General features: G+C 32.5%; 1 protein-coding gene across 2 annotated transcripts in view; it reads left to right on the forward strand.

Moving 5' to 3' along the window:
• GEFmeso (Guanine nucleotide exchange factor in mesoderm) overlaps positions 1–17,344 on the forward strand; it is a 55,225-nt gene extending 37,881 nt beyond the window's left edge. For both annotated transcript variants that reach the window (XM_065510678.1, XM_065510679.1), the window contains 7 exons: positions 8,622–10,200; positions 10,258–10,452; positions 10,515–10,680; positions 10,751–10,904; positions 10,964–11,106; positions 11,256–11,472; positions 14,716–17,344. In XM_065510678.1, coding sequence (XP_065366750.1) covers positions 8,622–10,200; positions 10,258–10,452; positions 10,515–10,680; positions 10,751–10,904; positions 10,964–11,106; positions 11,256–11,472; positions 14,716–16,889 — 4,628 coding nt within the window. In that variant the 3' untranslated portion in view covers positions 16,890–17,344. The remainder of the gene's footprint in view (positions 1–8,621; positions 10,201–10,257; positions 10,453–10,514; positions 10,681–10,750; positions 10,905–10,963; positions 11,107–11,255; positions 11,473–14,715) is intronic.
• Positions 17,345–18,312: the final 968 nt, after the last annotated feature.

Raw genomic sequence — 18,312 nt, forward strand, 5'->3', positions numbered from 1 at the left:
ATTGCAAATTTTCCATTTTCAACATTTTCATCATATGGTTTTTAAATGATTTATAAAAATGTTCGACCTTGGTAGCATTAAAAATCTTAAAAGTGCAAAATAAGAGCCACCCTACTGCTTAAATATTCTTTGCCTTTTACCAGATAGCAGAGGTAGTAGTTCTTGCATACAATTTTACGAGTACATGTGCATAATATTCTGTCATGAGTTGAGCATGCAAATATGCCAGCCAGCCAACCAGCCAGCCATCCAACCAGCTCACACACATACATTTTGAGAACTTCTCATTTGGTTCATTCAACTTTCAGGGTTATGAAACGTCTTATCTGTGACGAATCACTCAATCATAAGATTGCAGGATATGAAAAAGAAATTCTTTTTACTTAAAAAACATAAACACAAGCATTTTTAGCAGCTACAAAACTAAAATAGATTTTTTGTTTGTAAGAAAAATATCAACAACTTAAAACGATTTATTCGCGTATCCGTTAAGAAACATTAAATATTTAAAGAAAAACCATAAACGCTTTGTGTGTGTTACAATTATAAAATGAAAAACGTTTTAAAAGGAAACTTCAAGTGCATGTCATCACTTTGAAGTAGAGATCTTAAAAACGAAACTTCAGTGTTATTTCAGGTATGAAAAGAATTTTTCATATTTCAAAATTCAGAAAAAAATCAATGCCTGTGGTAATTTAACGGATGAGCAGGATTTCGAAAAAATTATAATTTTTATACCCTTCACCATGAGTGGCAAGGGTATAAATAAGTTTGCCATTCCATTTGTCATTTTCAATATTTTTCATTTGCGACACCACAAAGTATATATATTCTGGATCATTATAGATAGCGGAGTCGATATAGCTAAGACCGTCTGTCCATCTGTATGTTGAAATCAACTTGCCGTAGCCACCAAATAATTTACATACATGATTAATACATCAATATATCCGCTATAGACCCGCCTCGGTTTATATTTAAAATCGAAAAAATCGGCCTTCAAATGGTTGAGATATAAAGAAAAAACCAACACAACCTCGATTTTTTACCTATTTTTTTCTATATAAGGATTACTAGTCATTAATATAGACAATATGGATATCTAATGATAGATATTTCAAAGACGTTTATAAGGCCATTGTAAGTCAAAATCGAAAAAAATATTTTTTAACCCGATTTTTTTTTCACCAAAAAAAATTTGTTTCTTTAATAATTTTTGAAAAAGAAATTAAAAAAAATTGTTTGCATTAAAATCTTTTTCACTAAAAAAATTAAAAAAATATTTATAATTTTTATTTTTGAGTATAATTTGGTGAAGGATATCCAAATCTTGTGGTACAGCTGAATATAGCCATAAATAAGACCATTTCAGATTCCTTTGGACCAAATCATAGTTAATATGTTTTCCATTGGCCATACAAAATCTAAAGATCTCCAGAATTTAGAAATTCACTTTAGTTTGGTTTTTATATAGGTTCAAAGTTCATATTTTCAATACTTAAAAGAACTGCTCATCGTTTGGGGACAAGAACAAATTAAGCCAATTTCGGATACTCTGTTTTGAAGTGAAGCGTATCCCAGAGAGAGCGCTCTGCATCGATCGTAACAAAAGGACGGGGCACGGTCTAGAATATAAATCGGGTGAGGCAAAACTTCCGAACCACTTCATTCTAAATACTTTTTAACAGGTATTGCAACATGTGACCAAAGCATTGTCATGATAAAATATTTCAGACGAATCAGTTACGTTCGGTACAGGTTCCATGTGATGATCTGAACATATTTCAGCAGCTCATAATAGATAGGATAATTTTACTCCCACCAAATACAGAGAATTACCTTAGCGCCATGGATTCGGCTGGTTACTCATCTTTCATCTCAAATAATGATTTGGTGCAAAAATGATTTTCTTTTATAGCGTTCAAGCAGCATTTCAGACATACAAACTCGACTTTCAAGGTCTCTCAGCTTCAATTCGTATGGTAACCTATTCCCCTGCGTTTGGATGAATCCAGCTGCAAACGTTTTGTTGCTTGAGTAGGTCCTAATGATTTTCCAAGCTCTTGTTGAGTTTTACAACAATTGGGGCATTACTCCATTTCTTTGTCTTCAAACTTTTTTGGCTGTCCTGGGCGATCTTTGTATTCCGTGTCGAAATCACCATTTCCGAACCGAACAAACCATATCTCGCACATTGAAACCGATGGAACATATTCACCATAAACTTTTAAAAGAAGTAAAGCGAAACTTCGCTCATATGACGCTTTGTTGACACAAAATTCAGCATTTTCGAAAAAAAACCTTGTTGCTTGAAATTTTTATTTAAAGTCTCCACCTCTATAAAACGGGGAAGGTCCGATGCCTTATCGGAAAGTTTTGTTTCCTTCCAATAGTTAAATTAATACATACGTTTTCATTATATTCGATAATATGGCCATTGACCATGCAGATGTTACCAAGACTTACCCCATTTTCTTTATAATAAGATAAATCAGTACAAATATAATATAATTCCAGCGTTTAACCCTCTAAAGCTACGTTTCCGCATACACCGTAATCGGTACCGAAACGTAGCTTAACCCTGAAGAGTGCCTCAAGGCATGCATTACAAAACACCAATTAGCTCAAAAAGTAATTATACTTTTTTTTAAATTTAACTGTGACTTTAGTTACAGATTTTTAACATTTCCCTCGAAGGTCGAAATACATTCTGACTTTTACTTTTTGTTCTGCCAGCTGTTTTGTGAGTGATGTCATAATTGTAGCACGTGAAATTTTGTGTGTGATTTTATTTTTAATAAAAGTTTTACTAACTTTTAGTCGCCCGATCTATTCGAAATATTTTTTATTAGTTCCTTTTCATTAGTTTTTCAATAAAATCGTATCATAATTATTGTTTTTTACAGCTAAACTGGAAACAATGCCCTGAGACACTCTTCACCTTTCTGCACCTGGTTCCTAAACTTAATTTGCAAATTGGTTTCTGATGGCTGTTCTGAGTTTATTGGGTCATAATTACCCTAAACAAATTACTCGACAACTTATTTTTAGCTTTTTAAAGTTTGCGGGTTAGAAGGTTAACCTTTTATGTAGATCGTTGTCCAATACCCACCACTAATGGGCAGTGAAGCATGGATTGCCACATAAAGCGAATAATGTATGTAATTGTTTTTAAACTAATGAGAGGCTAAACAACAAGAAATTTTCATTTATGAGCCCCGAAATACATTTCATGTTATTATGTATTTGTAAAATTCGAAAGAGCTGCACAATTTGTTCTGTGAGTAAAAAATGTCTCCTAAATCGGAGCAAAATTAATCAAGTTATTTAAGAAATAAAACCGAAATGGTCAACCCGGTGGGTATTGGGTAAGGCGAAGGTTAAGGAGAAAATTAATATTTAATTAAAATTTTCATGAAAATCTAAATGTTCCTGAAGTGTCAAATTATGTACAAGTATCCATAGAAATGCGGATAAATTTTCTAATTTGTCAAAATCATTTGTACATTATCAAAAGTTTAACAATTTAACTTTTGAAAAAAAAACTAAAATGTTGTGTGGTTTCTTATTTAAAATTTGTCAACATGTTTAAAATTCTAACAAATTGTTCTTAAATACATTTCAAAATGTAGTAGACCAAAAAACCAAAAAAACATGTTATTTGTATGTTTTCATTGTTGAAAACTTAAACAAGTTTTAAACGAATTTATGTTCATATGCTTCTAAGAACATGAAAATAGCACTCAAACATTTTCGTAATTTGACCTTTCCTCTGCCATAACAATTTATTTCTGAGAAACCACTAAGTTTTTCATGCATTCATTCACTAAAACATATCTTTTGGCATTTATTTTTGAGTTTTTTTTTGTTTGTTGGAGGTGGGCGATCAGTTGTTATGAAATTCTAAACTAAATTTATCCATGAAAATAAAAACAAAACAGAAAACAAATTATTTAGAATGCGACATATTATATTTAGTGCATTTTTTTGTTTTGTTTCATTTTGTTTAAAGGTTAAAAAGCACTTGAGTTAATATGTTTAATAAAAATGTTCAAGTATGTCCGTATTTATGTATGTAGGAATCATCTTTAACTCCCTGCTTGTTTTCGTGTTCCCGGTATTTGTTTACAATTTATTGTCATTCTTGTTGTTGGTCGGTTCGGTTGGATTCGTTTAAATTTTGTTTTGGTTGGTTAGTTTCTTTAAATATTTTGGCCTCCTGCCGCTAATGTTTTAACCTAAATTTATACGCATACATCATTTGTGCCACATATTTATACCATGTTGTGTTGTTTGTGTATGCCTCGTTTACTTAAATATTGGATATAAATTTTCAATAAAAGAGGGCTTTTTTCCGCATGAATAAATAAATTCTTGTCTCTATAGTTTAATATTTCTTATATGTAGATCCAAGCACTCACATAAATACCGATATATATATGATATTTGTATATGTATGACGAGATTTGTGCATTGATTCTGCAAACACTTAAGATTCTCTGTTGGTTTTTGTTTGTATTCATTTGCGAGTATTATGAATGCAACGAGTTCAATACATATGTTGCATTTATATTTACAATGAATACAAATTGAAAGGAATCCCTTCTTTTTTCTCATGATTTTTTTGTTTAACAAAAAAAAAAACATATTATGAAAAGAATTATTGTTTGTACTAAAAATAACTATATAGAGTTGTATTATACTCGTAGTAAAATTATGTGTATTTATTCATCATTAAGTATATTCAATGAACTCTTAGCATTAAGGATATTCAGTGTATAATAGATTTCTGTTTTACGATTTTAGTATGACAAACAATTCTACTCAAAGTTCCATAGTTTTGTTATGAAATTGCATTATAAATTGGAATTTAACGGTATGTCAAAACGTCTGTTAATAACAACATTGTTATAAGTATTATAACATTAACTGTTAAAGCTGTTAACATTAAAGCTAAAAGCTATATATGATCATTGTGGAAATAGAACATTCTAGTTTTGTCCGTTAGATAACTCAGGTTAACAGCAAAAAAGGCTAGACTAACTATTATATAGATTTGATGCAGCATGGCTACCTACGTATAAAAATTGTCAAATTTTTCAATTCTATGAAGAGATTTTTTTTTAAATTTTTAAGAAAAATTCTAAATATTTTTAGACATTTTTCCACATAATTGATGATAAAAAGGGTTAGTGCGATGTTATTAAAATGAAGTTAGAAAAGTTCAAATTTACATAACCTTCAATCCGTTTATATATTGCGTTTTAATCGGCTCAGTAGTTTCGGTGGTATAATAACAAATTGAAGCAAATAATATATTTTTTATGTGAAAATAGCTATGATAAATCTAAAACGGCAAAAAATTTTCTAATTTATTTCTTTATCGGAAAGCCACATGTAATAGGAACGAAATGAGATATCGATCATAAAAATCGATTGATTCTTTTCGAATTTATTCACAATTAAGTGAATTCGCTCATTTTCGCATTATTTTCGTTTTTTGTTTGATTTACATAAAATTGCGTAGTTAATGTTCTTCTTTCGATTGATTGAATTTTGAAACAATTTTCCCCATGCCATGTACAAATTTTCACATATATGTATATGCCATTTCAATCGGCTCAGTAGTTTCGGAGTTATAATAACAAATTGAAGTAAAAAATTTATTTTTTTACATGAAAATAGCAAATTTTTTTGTTTTAAAAAAATCATTAAAAATCGAAAACGGAGGAAATTGTTCAGATTTATTGCTTTATCGCAAAGCCACATGTAATAGGGACAAAATGAGATATCGATCATAAAAATTGATTGATTCTTTTTGAATTTATTCACAATTGAGTAAATTCGCTCATTTTCACATTTTCGTTTTTTGTTTGATTTACATAAAAATGAGTAGTTAATGTTCTTCTTTCGATTGATTGAATTTTGAAAACATTTTCCACATGCTATGTGCAAATTTTCACATATGTATAGCGTTTCAATCGGCTCAGTAGTTTCGGAGTTATAATAACAAATTGAAGTAAAAAATTTATTTTTTTACATGAAAATATAAATTTTTTTTGTTTTAAAAAAATCGTTAAAAATCTAAAACGGAAGAAATTGTTCAGATTTATTGCTTGATCGCAAAACCACATGTAATAGGAACAAAATGAGATATCGATCATAAAAATGGATTCATTATTTTCGAATTTATTCACAATTAAGTGAATTCGCTCATTTTCATTGAACATTAAAGTTTTTTTGCTTCGTAAATGTCGAATTTTCTATACGAATCCTCATATGCTAGAAGTTTCGCTTTATTTATTTCATTTGAAAAAAGTGCCACTGAAGCACACCGATTGCTCACCAAAGCTTATGGTGAACGAGTTCCATCGGTTTCAATGTGCAAGAGATTGTTTGTGCGGTTGAGAAGTGGTAATTTCGACACGAAAGACAAAGATTGCTCAGGCCTAGACATGAAGATTGTTGTAAAACTCAGCAAGTGCTTGCATAATCATTGGGAGCTATTCAAGCAGCAATTTTGAAATGTTTCCGAGCAGCAGGATTCATCCAATACCAGAGAAATTGGGTTCCATTGGAATAAAAGCTGAGAGACCTTGAAAGTCGATTTTGCATGTCATAAATGATGTTTGAACGCTATAAATGCACCGAATCATTACTTGGGATGAAAAAAGGATCCATTACGAAAATCCGAAGAGTAAGAGATCGTTCAGGAAGCCCTTGCCAAACAGCCGAATCGACACAAAAGCCAAATATCCATGGCACTAAGGTAATTGTCTGTATTTAGTGGGACCAAATGGGTCATATCTATTATGAGCTGCTTCAATCTGGCCAGACCATCACAGAGTACCTGTACCGAATGCAACTGATTCGTTTCAAGCTAGATATGTAACCGTAATATTCCATCATGACAACTCTCGGCTACATGTTGCAATACCTGTTGAAAACTATTTAGAAAGAAGTGGTTGGGAAGTTTTGCCTCACCGGCCTTATTGTTCAGACCTTACTCCGTCCGACTAATATTTGTTGCTATCGAATCAGAACGATCTCTCTGGGAGATTGTAAAATAAAAGCTAAACTTTTTTAAAAAAAATCCCGCATTTTTAAGTCACACACCCAATACAAAAGTAGAATTTTTGTTTCAACTATAGAACTCATAACTATTCACAAATTAATGTTGCACATCTCGTAACTAAAAATTGTTTTTTCAATAATTAATTTAAATTTTTAGCAATTAACAAAGTTCTAAACTCATACTCATATATATCATATTTTCTCCTTGAAAAAGTCAATATTATTTAAATTGCTATTACTTTTAACACATTTTTTAATAATCCAAAATGACCATGATAATGTCCACATTACACTTAAGGGCAGAGTTTCAAATTAAAAATACCAATCAGCTCATATTTCACAAAAACTAAATTTTTCATGAAATATGATTCTTAGATATTTTCATAAAACACACAACAACACTTGATGTAAAAAAAAAAAACATGTGATTACCCTTAATAATGTATTGCCAATGTACAGTCGTATGCCTGTAATATGATGTTGTTCAAGTACTCCAGCACTAGATACATATATATATAGTTACCATGTGCACGATCATGGATGTATATGAGAGCTCGGAAGAGCACGTGTGTATCATTCACAAAGTTCAACTAAAATTATTATTAATTGTATATGAAATATGTATAAATATGAATCTATCTGCTCAGTGTGGGCAATTGCAATTTAGCATGCACCATACTCCATGAAACATAAGATCACCACCACCACCGGCAACAATAATAATAACAAAAACAACAATAGCTCAGCACAGCACTATCGCTCGTGATGACGAAGAAATGAAAATTGAAAAGATATCGCAGAAGAGGGAGAATAAAACAAAAAAAATAAAAAATAAGGAAAAACACTGAATACTGGCGCCTGTAAGACACGATACAGAATTACAAAACTAAACTTTAAAATACACACAAAAAAAAAAATAAGAAAAGGCTTTGATCAGTGAACATTTAAGCTTGTGTAGGTTGTTAAGAATATTAACATCCAATATGGCAAAACGGCAAATAATATAACTGCCCCATTCTGAATAAATGAGTTTTCGATTAAAGTAAAATGAAAATCATATTTATTCAAACTTATATTCACACCCAAAGAGATATAATCCAGATGCCGACTTACCGCATTCGTGATCGAATGAGCTATCCTTTTTATTGCTCGATATCGAATGTCATAATCTCAAATAAGAAAATTACAATCAATTTTACTCGATATCGAATGAGGCATTTCGGACCCAGTAGATTTTTTATATTTAAATTCAATGCCTGAAAACCGATTTTAACTTCTAATTTAAGTTCGAAATTCGCTCTTCATATTTCCAGCATGTGCCTGATTACTGACTTTATAAGGAATAACACATGCTTTTGGGATGGTACGTTGAGCAATTTGAAAACGTATGAACACACTGCACAAATGTTTATACACGTTCGATGATTAAATGCATTGGAATGCATAAATGATTGATTAAGAAATACAATTCGAAAACAAAAGCTTTAAGATATTTCTACATTTATAACTTTTGTTAAATAACTCTTTTGTCTTTCTTTTCATTGCAGGTAGTTCCACAGATTTAACACCCTCGCTATTGGGTATCTACGATTCACTTACAACAAACTTAGATACCACATCATCAACATCATCATCATTGACGACGACGACGACGACTAATCATAAAACCTTCAATACCAACTCCACCTCCTTTTCAACAAACTGTGATACTAGCAAAGAAACAAATATAGCTGGTGAGGATCCACCACCCAGACCACCTTTGGATGCTTATCTCAGCCGTTTGGAGAAATATGCCAAACAGACTGAGCTAAAAATTTCACGTACCTCTCGAGACTGTGAAGAGTTGGTGCCGCCTACGCCATTGGCAAATTCCAATAGTGGCAGTGGTAGTTGCAGCAGTAGTTTAAGAGGCTCCCTAGAGTCTGTCTCCTCCAATGGTGGTTCTGTAAATAAACATCGTTCCAACATACGCATACTGTCGGCTAATGTCCAGCGTATTATTACACACTCAGATGCTGAGGCAGTGGATGCAGTAGATATTGAGGCCCTGCAACATCCCACACGTTCTAGTACTCCCATACAACAGCAACATCAACGTTTTGCGAAAAATACTTCCAGCTCTAAAAACAGCAGCCTCAGCAATCATAAACACAAGCTATCCCATATACCGCTGTCTAAAACCACGGGTAAATTAACCCAAACTGGCACAGATTTGGTAGAGACTTTTAATAACGGTTTGAATGAGGACAGCGAAAACTTTAGACGTTTAAGAAAACCTGCCACGCCCGCCATTTATCCCCTGCCAGGAGTGGATGATGATAAAACCCCCACTAATCCCACAGCATTTAGTTTTGATAAACTGGGTGCCCGTAAGCTAAGTCTACCTAGATGTAACTATGAACAAGACTATCTTCTAGCTGAAGCAACTGCTCTGGAGAGCAAGACCAATATGTCTTTGGAGTGTTTGCCTACAGAAAATCCCATAACAGAAACTATAAATTTTGCTGTGGTCTCACAAAATCTTAAAAATCTCACCTTAGCCGCCAACTCTAAGGAGTTGCAGGAACCCAGCAGCACCGAAGAACTTTTTAAAATCCCCAACAAACCTGTGATCTCACCCCAAAACAGCAAACGCAGTCCTAACCATCATCCCTTGTCATATGCTCGCTCCAAGAGTTTGGCCGCACGTGATTTTGCCCAAAAGAATATTACCATTAAACATACCAATACCCTGCCACGCTCACAATTCCTCAAAGATGAAGAACTGGATGAGAATCAAATATCAGCCGAAAGCTTGGATCGTCTGTCGGACATTAAGTCTAAGTTTTCACCCAAAGAATCACGCAAAATGTCCAGTTTAATGTTGCCCGATATTGCCAAACTAAAACATCGTCCCTTGTCGTCATCCTCCATATGCTCCACCTCATCTAGTTCGAGTTCCAGTTCGAGTACTGATCATATCAGTGGTAAATTGAATACATCGTATTTGGCCAGTGTGGAGAGTTTAGCAGATGAGCATGATATAACGGATCCTCACAGTGGCATGACAGTGTTTGAAAGAGCTTGCATGGAAATTGTGGATTCGGAGAGAAGTTATGTTAATGATTTGGGTGAAGTTATAAGAGGGTGAGTTTCAATCATTCTTTGTTTAGTTTTTTTCTTTAAATTTTTTATTTTATTTAGTTATCTCTTGGATTGGAAGGAACGTGCCTGCTTAAAACAAGATGATTTAGATATATTATTTTCCAATATACAAGATGTTTATCAATTTAATTCAGAATTATTAATACATCTCTCCGATTCCATATTGGATCCACTTAAAATCGCCAAATGTTTTATTGAATTAAAGGAAGGATTTGATGTCTACACTACTTATTGGTAAGAGAAAATTCGAAATAATTCCCCATAACCGTTTAACAAAAAAACCTTTTTCATTACAGCACCAGTTATCCCGAAGCAATATCTCTACTTACCAAATTACTACAGGCCACCCATACCAATGCTTTGTTGGCTTCCACCCAAAGAATGTTGCATCATACACTGCCCTTGGGTTCGTATTTGCTAAAGCCAGTACAAAGAATATTGAAATATCATCTGTTATTAGATGTAAGAGGGACATTTTTGAAAATTGATTGTAGTTAAGCATAAAATTTATCATTTTTCTTAATTATCTTAGAACTTGCGCAAGCATTGTGATATCAAGGAAGTTATGCAGGCCTATGAAATAATGCGTCAAGTGGCGCGCAATATAGATCAGGTGAAACGTAAATTGGAGCAACAAACCAGAGTTAAAGAACTGTCGGGCATATTAGATGGCTGGTTGGGACCAGGTATTTTAATATACTTTTGTTTTTAAATAAATATTCTAACAATTTCCTTTGCTTTGTAGAACTCACCGTTTTGGGTGAACTACGTTTAGAGGGCATTTTAATGGAAAGTAATAAACCTCGTAGGGTTTTACTGTTTGCCACTATGCTGATTATAGCTAAAGCCAAAGAGGACAATCGTTTGCAGTTTAAAAGTTACATACATGTAAGTAGTAAACAGTCGTAGTTAATTTGTATCGATTTTAATTTGGGTATTAAGCAAGGATAGTTTTTTGTTTGCATCTTAAGCTAGCGTTAAATGTATGTTAAATAAATTTATTATCTCATTTGTGTTTTTGTTTATTTTTTTTTCAGCAAAACAATCTCATGCTGAGCGAACACTTGGCTGGTGAACCAACTAGCTTTTATGTAATACCATACGATGAACCGCGCCACCAAATCAAGTTAACAGCCAAAAATCGTGACCAGAAACGCCTTTGGACTCAACACATTAAAAGTGTCATACTCGAAAAATTCGATAACATTCCATTAAGAGCCAAAGAGCTGGTTTATCAGTTGGGCGATGAGGAAGGTATGTAGGTGTGATCTAAAGCGGAAGCTGCTTTTATTTCTTGTTTATTTCTATTTACTTAACAACCAAATTTTAAATTATTTTTTTTGTTTTGTCTCGTTAAATTTATATTTTTTTTTTAATTTTCTTAATTATTTTTGTATTTAAATTTATTCTTAAACATGTAATTTTGTTACTGATTATCAGGAGTAAAAGGGAATTTTAAATGAAATAGAAATTTTGTTTTTCTGTTTATATGTGTTTATAGAAAATCGTGCAAGACTTCTAATGATTTAGGGTTATTTGAGAAAGTTGCTTTGTTGTTTTCTTTTTATTTAGATACAAACATTTTGTTATTATTTTTTGCTTCAATAGCATTTGAAAATATTTTTCTTATCAATGTGCTGTTTATTGTAAATTCAAATTATATTCAAAATATATATAAATCCATAAGCTTTCTAAAAATGTATTTTTGTTCAGCAAAAAAGTGTTCAACTTTAGAAGAAGCAATAAGAATCGAACCAAATACCACAGAACACAACTTATATCGGGCATGAGGTGGCATACTTTTAGGCAAATGCGTAAATAGTTGTTGTTGTAAAAGTTCTGCTGCCGCACTGTGGTGTGGTCGATCGAATAAAAGTGATAATAAATCTGAATCTTCTAAACTACTGTTCCGATTGTAAAATTATGTATGAGGGAATAGTAGAGGATAACATAGGCTTTCTGAAAATTAAATATATGACCACTCTGTTGCTACACAAAGTGTAATACAGGGTGACCAAGTCAACCACTTCTGGTTAGGAAAACTTTGTACAGATTGTAACTTGCATAAATATGGACAGATTTCAATGAATGAAACTTTCTTACAAAACAAGTCAGAAGATAAAGAAAGTCCAGTTTATTTAATTAAGTTTCTCTTATTGTTTAAAAAATACTTAAGTTTAAATTTTGATATTTTCGTTTTTTACCTTGTCTTTAGTTTGTTATTCGCAAATATCTTGTCCGACTGATCCTCTATCTCACTTTTTATGCTAACAGGGAGGTCTTAAGTTCCATTTTCTGAAAGTCTATGTCCATTCTCTACGATTCGTTCTTATATTATTTTCCAGTGGTTTGAAGATTCTGATTTGTTAACACTTTTTTTCTGAGCATCGATGGAGTCCATGAAGGGAAAAATTACAATATCGATTTTATACTTGATAACTGCATTAAAGATATTTTGGCACTTACAAAGAGCCTCAAAAGTGAGTTAAGATAATGAAAAACCTAAAATCTATCCATCGATTAAAATTTAAAAACTTCGGTTTGTTGGACATTGTTCCGAATAATAGATTCGGTCCTGAAAAAAAGATTAATCTTAAAGATGATCTTAAAAAAATTTAAAAAATCGCAGGTCTTTCGGTTCTGAAAAAAAGAGTTAAGTCGGAACATAATGACTTTTAAAAAAACTCCAAAAATTCGCTGGTGTTTATTAACATTTGAAGCTATCTGTATATATTGTCTACGAAAATAGTAGTTTGATGTATGGGTTAAAAATGCGGGATTTACAATAAATGTCGCATCTTTTGAAAGCGTTTTTTGTTTTTAATTACAACGATTGGTGGCCCAAGCTTATGGTGAAGATGGTTTGTGCTGTTCCGAAGTGGTGATCTTGACACGGAAAACAATGATGCCCGGGCCAACCAAAAGAGTTTAAAGACCAAGAATTGGAGGCATTACTCCATGAAAATTGCTGTCAAACACAATATTTTTGGGAGCTACTCAAGCTGCAATTTCAAAACGTTGGCAAGGAACGGTATTGATTGGGTACAATACGAATTGAAGCTGAGATACCTTGAAAGACGATTTTACATGAAACTGTAATATTCCATAATGACAACGCTAGGCCACATGTTGCAATACCTGTTAAAAACTATTTAGAAAGATGTGTTGGGAAGTTTTGAGAACGCTCTCTCTTCACTTCAAAACAGAGTATCCGAAAATGGCTTGATTCGGAATCCATATGTTGCCAGAAAGATAAGAAAAGTTCATAGCAAACAATGGCCAATACTTATATTGTACAAATGTTTCAAATTAAAAGCTAAACATTTGGAAAAATACCGCATTTTTAAGTTATATACCCAATGCAATGAATAAGAAGTTATGTATATTAATATTCTGTTTGTATTATAGAATAGTTAATTTAATACGTTGGAGAGTAAATTGCAGAACTTTCATAAGTTCACCCTCCATTGGCCTCTTTTTTTTAAAAAAAAGGAAATATTAATTGGATGTGTCAAAAGCTAAAAGGCCTAACTCCAAAAAATAAAAATTAGAGTAAATTAGTGATGTTTGAAAAATTGTTTTTAAAAATTTATGAAAAGAATAAAACGGAAAAAAATGGTTATAGTCACTCCTCATAAATCAAATAATAGAAGAACAAAATAATTTTCAAAGAGTTCACAACTAATTAGATGGTAATATAAAAAAATTTAAAAATTTTCGAAAAGTGGAGTTAGTCCATTTAGCTTTTGACACATCCAATTGTGAATACAAGTGAGGATTATTTAAGTTTCGAAACATTAGAAGACTTGCACAACTTTCTTGCAAAAAGTAGTTAAATTTAGTTGCTTTTTCCAAAAAGAATTAATTTCGTTAAAACTTGCAGGTACATTAACACTCTAACACCAATAATTAACAATTATATTAACACCTTGAAATTTTACCAACCAAAATTTGGCTTACACAGTGACACAAATATTTAATTTTCTTTCAATTTTAGTGATGTAGTACAAAATAAAAAAAAACAAAAAAAAAAAACTTAAAAACAAACTAAATGAGCAACGCAATGGGTGAATTGAAATAAAAACCACAAAAATTTCAAACAAAAACAATACAAAAACAAACCAAACAAATAAAATTGACACTATTTTTAGGGTTAGTACTGCCAGTCAAAATGCTTATTTTTAATTCAAAATGAAAAAAAAACAAACATCACAGAATACTGCACCACTGTACAAAGCACATTAGTTCACCAAAAAGCATGGGTTATTGGCACATTACTTCAGTTCAGTTCTCTCTTTCTTTATATCTATATATCTCTCTTCTACACACTTCTTTTGATTCATTCTTTATCGCTTTGTGTTACATTACACATAATTTGTAAAACAAAAATATTGGCTTTAAATCATAACGCTTTTTTTACCAATTTAATATGTCTTGGTTTAGGGTTTTAATTTGTGTTTCAAAAATAATACTAATACGTCATTTCAACATTTACAGATCGCAGTGCTGACAAAAATACCTGGAAATGGAGTTTGCATACAACCTCCTCTACACCCACTTATTTGGAAAGACGCAATCACTTTAGACGCAGCGAAATGCGTAATCGTTCTAAGACGAAACGTAAAACGATTTCAAACACAAATTCCTTGGATGTGTTTAGTGAAACCACGCCCACTAAGGATGCTAAGAATTTAACCAAATTGATATCCAAGAGTGCTGAAAGCATCAATGACAACTCATTGGCTTCAAGGGAATCAGCGGTACTTGAGGATATTGTGCTAAGATCCCAGGAAGAGGTAGACAACTGTAAATGTGTTAAAAACCAAAAATGTAAATGTTGTGTCAATCGAGATAAAGACACAGCCAGTAAATCGGCCCGGCAATCGCACAAAACATTTAGATTCGGCAGTAAACCGTTAAAGGAACGCAGCAAGTCGGTGCCTCGCATAAGTTTGCACATAGAACATTTTGAAAAAGTGGCCAGTGAGCAGGGCAAAGAAGTAGCCGTAACAACTGCCAAAGAGGCCAAAACAGTGATTGATGTAAATCAAAACAACAGTAAAAACACATGCACTAAACGTCTGTCTTCCCTAAAACGACAAAAGAATAAAACAAAGGAGACGTCTACATTCTACATGGCTCTCAGTGAATTTGAAGATGCCAGTGATACGGTTTTGAAAATCACAGAATCTTCGGAAAATATTTTGCACAATGGCAAATCCGAAGACAAGGAATTGAGCAAGGAAATGGCCAAATCTACTAATTTCCTACCCGATGTTGTAATGAAAGGCAATTTAGAGGAGGAAAATCATGTAATGTCTACTTCTTTTACATTAACGCCCGCTGATAAAGCCAAACATGATGCGGAAATTGTATTGGATCTACTTAAGAACAGCAAGGAGTTTGATAAACTGTATGCCAAAATACAAAAGAAACGTTCTTTGGAAAAAACTTTACAATCTTCAAAGAGCCTTGACTTTAAATTCAATAAAACCGTGGACAGACTGGAATTGCCGCCCGAATTGCCACCCCGTCCTCCCTCCAGATCTCCACCACCTTTGGAGAATGAAAAAGACTGCATGGAATACAAGTCATTGACTCTGGAAACAGAAGATGAACCCATATATGAAAGTCTTTTACGAAACGTACATGTGCCCTACAAATTCTCACCGCCTTTGGGACGCTCCAAGTCTGTGCAATATAATAAGTGCAAGGAAAACAAGCAACCTAGTCCACGACCAGAATCTGATTATGTAACTTTGGTGTATACGGCCGAGGGTATTTTACAAAATGTAGGCGGTGAAGCAGTCCATAAATCTCCTACAAAAACCGAAAGTAATTTAAGTCAACACAGTTCAAATGCCTCGTCTACCACCACCCTTAAGGAAAGGGATAGTTTTAACAATGAGCTACCCAGTGAACATAATTCTTTGGATTGTTCGGCTCAAATGTCGGCCAGTTATCACTGCAGTCCCATTTACAGCTCTATTAATGAAGTTAATCCTAATCGCAGCAATACTCCTCGCAGTCTGCTGAAACGTTTATGGAGCAATTCCACTCTGATAGGGGAAGATTTGTCTGCCAATCGTCTAAGTCGTTCTGTTCATAATTTAGAGCGCCGAGGTTCGGATAGTTTTGAAGTGGACAGACATTCTATACTACATCTACCAGGCAGTGAGACTATAGGTGAACGCATGGCCCATGTGGACTATGCCGATCCGCGCACTCTCTTCAACATTATCAAATACGATGATCCGAATCAAATGCAAAGAGATTCTGTATTATCTTTAACCTCTTCCAATGACAGTGTGTGTGAGCATAAGCCTGATAAGGGAAAATACAAAGATGCTACCAACAGCTTTGAGTATGAGGACAGTGTTGAAGCCTGTTTGGAAAATGATTTTCGCGATTCGGCCATTTATAGTGATGACAACGACAGACGTTTAGATAAATCAAACTCTTTTCGTAACAGTAAAAATCCTCCTTTAAAACCCAAACCAGCTTATGTGCCACCTCTTCCCCTTAAAACACCCTTAAAACCTGCCGAATCGAATAAGGAGTTTACAACAGCCAAACCAGCCGGACCAGGCGTTATTATATGTCCGCCCAATTTAAGCCCCACCAGCACCAGAAGTTGGGTTCTAAAACAAATAGATAATTTTAGTAAATAAAACTAAACAAAACTAAATTTAATGCAATAAACATTTCATTCTAAACATTTAAGCGTTGCCATATCTAATTGAAAATTATTTAGTGTTAAATTAAATTTAATTAACGAAAAAGAATTGTTTGTCAATATCCAAAGACTAGGGGCTTTGATCTACTCTTATCAAATGCCATTAATGTTAAAACTTCTTTTTTTTATTACGATTAACTTTTATGAAATTTTATTACATATAAAATATGTATTATTATATTTCTGTTTAAATTAAGTATTAATATGTTAAGATCTATTACCTGTATTTGCAACTTGCATAAAAAAAGTCTGGTGGTAAAAATCTATTTGAAAATTTATATAAAATTTTTGCTTGTTTTACATTAGTTGTAGCCAATTTTTATATAAATTTATTACAAAATAAAAACATAAAACAAAGTAACTTAATGAATACTTAACGAAAAATATAAACCGATTGTAGTTTCTTTCTGCTGGGAAAGCAGTACAAGTGAAACAACAGATTTTTATTGAAAAAATTACAATATATTTTAAACAACAAACAAGTAAGTTAATTAATCAATTAATAAAACATTATTTCAACTATGCTATTTCCACCATTTATCAAGATGTACAACCAATATCAGGGGATTAAATCACGAGAATATCAGGAATATCACACATTTTGTTCGAAATGCTTTCAATTCAGTAGTTTTTATTCCGATCGATTTCGTTTCAGGTTCATTGTAAGTTATGGCGAAGGGTATAATTAATGGTCCTCTTTCTTTTAAATATTTTTCTTCAATATTTTTAAAATTTTACTTGAAAATAAATTTAATCGATTAACCGAATAAGTTTTTATTTATCCGAATAAAATTTTCTTTTCCTCGATTATTCGAATGATAACCCTAATTTAAAATATATAAAATTAAAAATTCAACAATATGAAAATTAATAGAAAGAAATAACAAATTTCATTGTGTTCAAAAAATATGTATTTATTTTTATAATTTCCTTAAAGTATGCTATTGTTTTGTGAATTTTATTAATATTTGTTAACTTTCATTATTAGCTTGAAATCTAAGCAATGAACGAACAAATTCTTTGATATTATGGTGTATAACTTAAAAAAGCGGATGTTTTTCAAATGTTTAACTTTTATTTTGAAACATTTGTACAATGTAAATTTATTCAAAGTATTGGCCATTGTTAGCTATGACCTTTTCCCATTTTTCTGGCAACATATGGATTCAGAACCGAAAGAACTGCTCATCTTTTGAGGTCAAGAACGAATCAAGCCAATCTCTTCGGAAGTGATCAGAGAGAGAGAAACAAATAGAAGTCGGACGAGACAAGGTCTCACTATAAGCGGATGAGGCACAACTTCTGAACCACTTATTTCTAAATGGTTTTCAATAGGTATTGCAGTATGATGGAATATT

This window comes from Calliphora vicina, chromosome 5, assembly GCF_958450345.1.
Source record: "Calliphora vicina chromosome 5, idCalVici1.1, whole genome shotgun sequence".
In the NCBI taxonomy this organism is placed as follows: Eukaryota; Metazoa; Arthropoda; class Insecta; order Diptera; family Calliphoridae; genus Calliphora; species Calliphora vicina.